We start from the raw sequence: 8,018 nt of genomic DNA, 5'->3' as shown, positions 1-8,018 counted from the left end.
TATATTGCCCAATGGAGTAGCCGATTTATAGGCATTCTTCATTGCTTTAAGTGATTTTGGAGTATACCATCACTTAAAAATGAACCTGGACCGAGGTGACAATGAAAACGATAAAAGCATATCGATATTGACTGTAAAGAGCGAGGAAGGAAACATAAGAGGACCCACTGCTGAGTACAGGAGGTAGAACAAAGCAAGAATGTCTCTTGATGGATTACTGGATGTCTATGAAAATACTGTCACATTACTGAATGCTGCAGCTGATTTGGACTCGATCTATTACCGGACTTGGCGTTCAACAGTTTCCTAGAGCTATGAACTCCCCTAAATCGCCTCTATATATAGATAAATTTATCAAAGGCTCAATTTGAAACATCAAAAACATTTTAAATAGACACCACAAGATGTGTTTGTAGTTTAAAGGTCATATTTATTAGGAGATTAAGAGTTGTATTATACTTGTTCTATAAATACAGGACAGCTGACTTCGCTCATAGTCAGACTTACGGACGGCCAATAACAATTCATTTTGTGGATACCCTCGTCCGCTTGTTCCAAGAAAAGTTTGCTCCATAAGACTTGGATTTTGGTTTTGGAATCCTCCTCTCGTCAAGCTCGTAACTCCATCCTATAAAAAAAAAAATAAAAAATTAAATATACTGTAGTTCGGGCATATGTAAACAGAGGGAGAGTATAAGCTAAACATAGAAAACGTTCGGTATGTTATATTTCTGTAAATTAGCTGCTAGTTACGTTCGTTCATGTGGATCTGCGGCTCAAAGGAACAATTTATATATAATGAATATGTAAACATTCCCGCTGCACGGAGAGAACTGCAGCATAAAAATAGTTTTATGATGATTTTAATTAGCGAAGGGTCACAACTACAGAGAAGCAGCACACATAGTGACGTATGAGAGGCCCATATATAAAACCATAAGAAAGGTTCGATGCTAAGGTGAACATTACATGTAACTTGCCAGCCTTCAGACCCTTCCTCCTCCCCATACAATACAATTACTTTGCATGATGTCATTCGATTAGGACCTTTCGGGCCGATAGATCGTTTGTAAAGTACCAAGTCGGATGTGTTTTCCATCCAATCCGATGTTCAGTGAGTGTTGGTTCGGAGCACCTAGATTGCTCATACTGGATCACTGATTTATCGGAATCGCATGGCGTTGGATGGAAAAAGGAGTGCTTTTTGTGCATGCAATATATCGCAGGAAGTTTAACTGGCATTTCCAATCCCCCTAATCCAGCCCTACAATTGTACCATATCTTATGGTACAATTGTAGAACAGAAGATATATCTCATGCTATTTAGCTGGGCTTGATCAATCACATGAGATATATCGGTACTTATGTAGTATCTGGGCGTCCGATTTAGAAATCGCATCGCATGCGACCAAATCGTATGCGATGCGATTGTCAAGATTTTTCCATAGGATTCAATGTTGAAATGGTCTGAGTCCATTTTAACATAGAATTCAATGGGAAAAAGGGGTCCTTTTCCTTTCCCCACTATCCAAGTGGGCATGGAGTTGGATATAAACCTGTGGCGAGCGTAGCGAGCCACCGAGCCCGAAGCGTGGCGAGCCCCGCGAGGGGACACAGAATACTTTTTAAGAAATATGCGTTCGCTCGCCACGCTTCGGGCTCGGTGGCTCGCCACACTATATAAAATCAACTCTATGCCCACTTGGATAGTGGGGAAATGAACAGGACCTTCTTAACATTGGATCCTATGCAAAATTGCATCGCATCTGATTGTACGCCTTAAGGTAAGGCATACAATCACAAAATCGGCAGCCCAGATACTACATAAGTACCGATATATCTTATGCAAAAATGACAACAAAGTACAAAATCGGAAGGAATCGTTCCCAGGAAGGTCCAGGGGGAGTTCAAGGGAAATTGTATCCAACTTCAGGGTCAGACATATCATTGTAGTGTACGGGGCCTGTAGTAGTTGTCTCAGATGCAGAAACTAGAAACTTAGCACATAATCCTCATTCTGCAAGGTTTCCAGGCTTATTACGTACACAACATAAGTGGATAATTCATGTTTCTTTCCTAACAAAATCTGGGCAACCAGGTCACTAACTAATGATAAACTTTGTCCCCCTCCCCCCCCCCCCCCCGCCCCCGCCCCCCAAAAAAAGCACTAATACAAAAATGATTGGATTACCGTTAAACATCTTCGGAAACTGCTTATTTAATGCAGAACCATTTCCATCATTTTATGGGCGTTAAATGAGAGTTACGTGTAGCGTCTGGAACTTTCTTTAATGCAAGAGTAGGGCCACTGCAGTCTGACAATCATTTAGAAGTTGTTTACTAACACTGCCAAATCTCCTTCAAAGACTATCCCACATTTCTAGTCAGGCCTGGCAGCTTTAGAATAAATTGCTGCCAAAAGGGGGAAACCAAGTAATGTAATGATGTAACAATGGTACTGTAGCTAATTCAAAATAAGTTTGGTAAAACTTTGTTACCTGTAATTTACGCTCTATGCCTGGTGCTACTCTTCTAACCACTGCTAAGCCAATAAGATATACTGTAGGCAGGAGCATAGACATAGCGAACGGACAGTGCCCCAAACTATAGCTCACTCACATCACTTACCATTTTTTGCAGCAAAGGCGACTGCATCTTCTTTAGAAGTGAAGCTCAGAACCATATTAGATAACGGATCGGCACTGCGGCAGACAAGATAAATCAATTAGGAAAAAAGTTTGTAAGAAACCTATGTTCTTACACAGTGTGGTGCACATGGGCAGACCCCGCACTCACCCTAATGTAGGGTAAACACCAAAACGATCATGAGCAGATCGTGAGACGATCATACGATGGTCGCACGATCGGTTGGAACACACAATCTGCTCACGATCTGCATACGATCTGATCACGATTTGTACCCAGTTGAAGGGATCGTTTTCAAATCCTGACTGCAGCAGGTAGGATCTGCAAAACGACCAGCGGGGATGATGCGTATTGGATCGGAATCAGATCTAAAAAACATGCCCAATTTACATACAATCTGTCAAGATTTTATTGAAATTGGGGGAATTACAATGGAGCACTCAGATCTGTTGCCAATATGTTGCATATTTAGGTGATAGCGCAGATGGTTAGGTTTGATTGGTAGTCAGGCTAAATGGGGTCAAATCGCTTAAGGGCAAAACTTAAAATGTTACTGCTTAAATGCGCTGCTATAATAGTCGTGTACAAGGGATGAAGGTAAACGCTAAATCCGATCGATATTTTCATATTGAAGTGGTGGAACTTCAATATGGTATTGATATAATAAAGGGGTTAAATCGTCCACCCAGGCATGTCTAGTTGCCCCTGCTCTGGGTGGATGTTGATGAGATCTAGACCGCTCAGACAGGCGGATCACAGATATTAGATGTTGATCACATATCAATAGTAACATCATAATATAATGGCAGAGCTAGTCTTCTCTAACACAGTTGTTTCACCAACAACATTTCCATATGCTGCAAATTTTGTTTCCGTATACACAACAGAATCTAAAAATAGGCAAATGCTTCCCAGAGAGGACTTCTAAGCCAGGTGTATGCTGTCCGTGCAAAGTAACATACTGATTACGCACAACACATATTCAGCCAAATTGGGTACAGATAAGACGCATAGGATGTGGTATGGATTAGGGGAATCATGTGCTAGACAGATACATACAAAGGCGAGTCGTTATGTTTCACTTAAAAAAAAACTATACCTCTATAGAAACTCCCACTAGATAAAACTATGAAAGGTTCCAGTTCTGGGATTTACTTGTCTTTTAATGTGAACCACTGCCGGTAAATGGCCCCAGACATTAGCTGCATATCTTCTGCATTATGCTAAACCATTTGTTCTAGCAAGCTTTGCTTTTGACTATTAATCATTTTGTATTTGTTTTGCCCTACTGTTGCTAATGAGAAGGTTGAGACCTGCACAGCAGCAATATAATAACGCAATAAGAAGGACGGCTCTGTGACCTGTAGCTAGGGAAATGCGCATTCACTTCTGTCAACAACAATCATTAAGTAACATTTTGGAAAATAGGATTTTAATACCTACCGGTAAATCCTTTTCTCTGAGTTCTTATGGGATACAGGGAATTCGTTCATAACGATTGGGGTAAAGAGGGTTTCCGTAGGAGACAGGCACCTATAAACTTTTACACTGGGTGTACTGGCTCCTCCCCTCTGCTCCCCTCCTTCTAGTTACTAGAAAACTGTGCCGAAGGAGAAGAACAATATCAGAGGAATATGTGTAATATTTAACGTGGTGAGATTCATCCAGCACACCCAGACATAACTTTCAACATACAGAGATCACTGTAGCGACCACAGAGCACGTGGAAGCCTCAGAGCCTTATGAATATGTCAACTATTGACAACATTTTGAAAACTTTTGTGTCCCAACTGGGACAGCTTGATAAGAAATGTCACCTAAATGACAACATACACTCGTGAACAATTGAGATACACGCGGTGAATGATAAAGGTTACCTTGGTAACCTCCACCCTTGTGACCACTAAGGAACACAGGGTAATGGAAGGACCCAGTAGTGGTCCACGGCTCACCAGAGTGAGTAAGGCAAAACTCCGCACAGAGGCGGGCGCCCTGTATCTCATAAGAACTCAGAGAAAAGGATTTACCGGTAGGTATTAAAATCCTATTTTCTCTTACATTCTTATGGGATACAGGGAATTCGTTCATAACGATTGGGATATACCAAAGACATCAGAACGGGCTGGATTGTGCGGAGATTGCCGCAGCACCGCTTTCCCCAACTGAGTATCTTCAGTGGCCAAAGCATCAATTTTTGTAAAACTTGACAAAGGTGTGTTGACCTGACCATGTAACGGTCCTACACAATTGTAAGGCCGACACTCCTCGGGCAGCCGCCCAGGAGGTCCCCACAGAACGAGTAGAGTGGGCTTTCATGCCAGCAGGCATAGGAAGCTTCGCCACCACATAAGCCTGTTTAATGGTTGCACAGATCCAGCGTGCAATAGACTGCTTAGAAGCAGGACGCCCGACTTTTTGGGCATCATATAAGACAAAAAGCCCTACAGTCTAACTAATTTTGCTGTTCTCCGGACATATACCCAGAGAACCCGAACCACACCCAAAGATGTCGGCACCTCAAACTGAGGGCCACTAGTAGGAACCACAATTGGCTGGTTCAAGTGGAATGCTGGCACCACCTTAGGAAGAAAATGCAGATTAGTGCGTAAATTCCGCCCTCTCTTCATAGAAGATCAAATAAGGGCTCTTGCAGGTTAACGCCCCTAGCTAAGAGACCCGCCTAGCCGAGGCTAAGGCTACTAAGACCACCGTCTTCCACGTAAGAGGTTTCAAATCTATTTCCTCCAGTGGTTCGAACCAGGAGGATCGCAGGAACGTCAGAACGACATCCCAGTCCCATGGTGGAGTAGGGGCTACAAAAGGATGTTGTATGTGCAAGATGCCTTGAAGAACTTCTGCACGTCAGGGATATTAGCCAGCTTCTTTTGTAAAAAGACAGACAGTGCAGATACATGCACCTTCAAAGAGCCTAAACGTAGGCCCAGATCCAAGCCAGATTGAAGAAATCTGAGGAATCTTTCAAGCTTGAACTCCGCTGGAGCAAACTTTCCTTGTTCACACCATCCTACATATCTCCTCCAGATATGATGGTAATGTGCTGCCGTCACCGGCTTCCTAGCACTTGATGACAGATGTGTGAAATACTTTCTCTGTTAGGATCTGCCGCTCAACCTCCAGGCCGTCAAACGAAGCTGCTCTAAGGCCTGGAAGACGCACGGACCTTGCATGAGCAGGTCTCTTTGCAGAGGGAGACGCCACGAGTCCCTTCAGAGACTTAGAAGATCTGGATACCATGTTCTTCTTGGCCAGTCTGGAGCCACTAGAATGACCTCGGCTCCGTCTCTCCTTATCTTCCTTAGTACCCGAGCCACAAGGGGGATCAGTGGGAAGATGTAAATCAGGCTGAACGTCCACGGTATTGAGAGGGCGTCCACCCCCTCCCCCTGTGGGTCTCTCACCCTGGAGAAGTATCTGGACACCTTCCAATTGTGTCTCGATGCCATCATGTCTACTAGTGGGGTCCCCCACCAAGCCACCAGAGCACTGAATACCTGGTGGTGTAGACTCCATTACCCGGGGTGAAGCTCGTGGCGACTGAGAAAGTCGGTTTCCCAGTTGTCTACCCCGGGTATGAAAATGGCAGACAGAGCCCGACAGTGACTTCCTGCCCAGGACAGGATCTTTGTTGCTTCCTGCATGCAGGACCTGTTGTTGGTTCCGCCCAGTGTTCCCTCTAAGCTGTGCGCGTGCACACAACTCGACAAGTGTGCGCACAGACATTACAACAGAGCGCGCAAAGCAGCAGTGATCCCTTTTTGCAGTTTTGGACTCAATTAATGTGTGTTTCACCCATTAACTACATTGTCTGCTGTGTTTTGAATGTTTAAATGTTTAATATCATTTTGAAGTGAAGTTAACACAAATTCTGAACGTCATTTTCCAGTTATATATAAGTGATGCACAAAAATTTAAATTTCCTTCCAAAGTTGCACAGCCAAAATCTTTTGCCGCACACAGCCTTCGTAAAATTAGAGGGAACATTGGTTCCGCCCTGTCTGTTCAGACACGCCACAGTAGTGGCATTGTCTGATTGGATGCGGACCGCATGCCTGCTGAGGAGAGGGGCCGCCTCCAGAAGTGCATAATACACAGCATGTAACTCCAAGTTGTTTATATGGAGACGTGTTTCCCAGAGGGTCCATTTGCCCTGAAAGGACTGACCCATGGTCACCGCACCCCATCCCAGGAGGCTTGCATCCGTGGTGACTAAGACCCAATTTTGGATGCCAATCCTTCGTCCTGCCAGAAAGTTGGGCGTGTGGAGCCACCACTGGAGTGACAGTCTCGTCCGAGACGACAACACAATCTTCCGATGCGTCTGAAGATGTGAACCGGACCACTTGCTCAGGAGATCGAGCAGGAAAATCCTGCTGTGAAACCTCCCGAATTGGAGGGCATCGAAGGAGGCCACCATCTTTCCTAAAAGAACAATGCACTGGTGCACTGACACCTGGGGGGTTTTCAACAAGTCTGTGACCAGCTGTTGAATGGCCACAATATTTTCTTTGGCAGGAACACTCTCATGAGAGCCGTGTCCAACACCATCCCCAGGAACTGGAGTCTCTGCGAAGGGATCAGAGAGGACTTTGCTAAATTCAGGAGCCAACCGTGACCCGACAGGGTCTGTATGGTAATCTGTAAGGCTGCCTGCAGCTCCTCCGACGACCGCGCCTTTACAAGCAGGTCGTCCAAGTATGGTATGACACAGATTCCTTGCTTCCTGAGAACCACCATCATCTCCGTCATCACCTTGGTGAATATGCGCGGGGCTGAGGACAGGCCGAACGGCAGTGCGCGGAACTGATAGTGATCGTTCAGCAGCGCAAACCTCAGATATTTTTGATGAGGTGGCCAAATTGGGATGTGAAGGTAGGCATCCTTCACATCCAAAGATGCCAAGAACTCCCCTTCCTCCAGTGCCGCTATCACGGCCCGCAAGGACTCCATCTTGAACTTGGTTACAGTCAAGAATGGGTTCAGGGATTTTAGGTTCAGTATTGGGCGAACCGACCCGTCCGGTTTTGGGACCACAAATAAATTTGAATAACCCTGCCCCCTTTCCAGGGGAGGGACCGGGGTTATTACTCTGGCCTGTACCAGTTTTTGGATTGCGTGCTGCAAAACCATTTGGTCCACTGGAAGGCCTGATTTGAAAAACCTGTGAGGTGGTTGTATTGCAAACTCCAGCTTGTAGCCGTGCAAAATAAGAGCCCGTACCCAAGAATTGAGCTTTTTTTTTTTACACAACATTTTTTATTTGAATTTATATAACAAATGTGAGCGACTGACAATTTTTGCAGATATTTTGCGCATCTCTCACAGAGATGTTGGCACTCAAAAAGTTAAGCAGT

At 44.7% G+C, this 8,018-nt stretch overlaps 1 protein-coding gene across 1 annotated transcript in view; it reads right to left on the bottom strand.

The window, feature by feature from the left end:
• Positions 1-409: 409 nt before the first annotated feature.
• Positions 410-8,018, bottom strand: part of NDUFS4 (NADH:ubiquinone oxidoreductase subunit S4) — a 119,616-nt gene continuing 112,007 nt past the window's right edge. Inside the window, exons 4-5 of the mRNA XM_083153738.1 lie at positions 2,629-2,702; positions 410-628 (exon numbers count right to left, since the gene is read on the bottom strand). Coding sequence (XP_083009864.1) covers positions 525-628; positions 2,629-2,702 — 178 coding nt within the window. The 3' untranslated portion in view covers positions 410-524. The remainder of the gene's footprint in view (positions 629-2,628; positions 2,703-8,018) is intronic.

This window comes from Crinia signifera, chromosome 1, assembly GCF_055691185.1.
Source record: "Crinia signifera chromosome 1, ASM5569118v1, whole genome shotgun sequence".
In the NCBI taxonomy this organism is placed as follows: Eukaryota; Metazoa; Chordata; class Amphibia; order Anura; family Myobatrachidae; genus Crinia; species Crinia signifera.
Note: the sequence above shows the minus strand (reverse complement) of the source record. Positions and strands in the feature narration are given on the sequence as shown.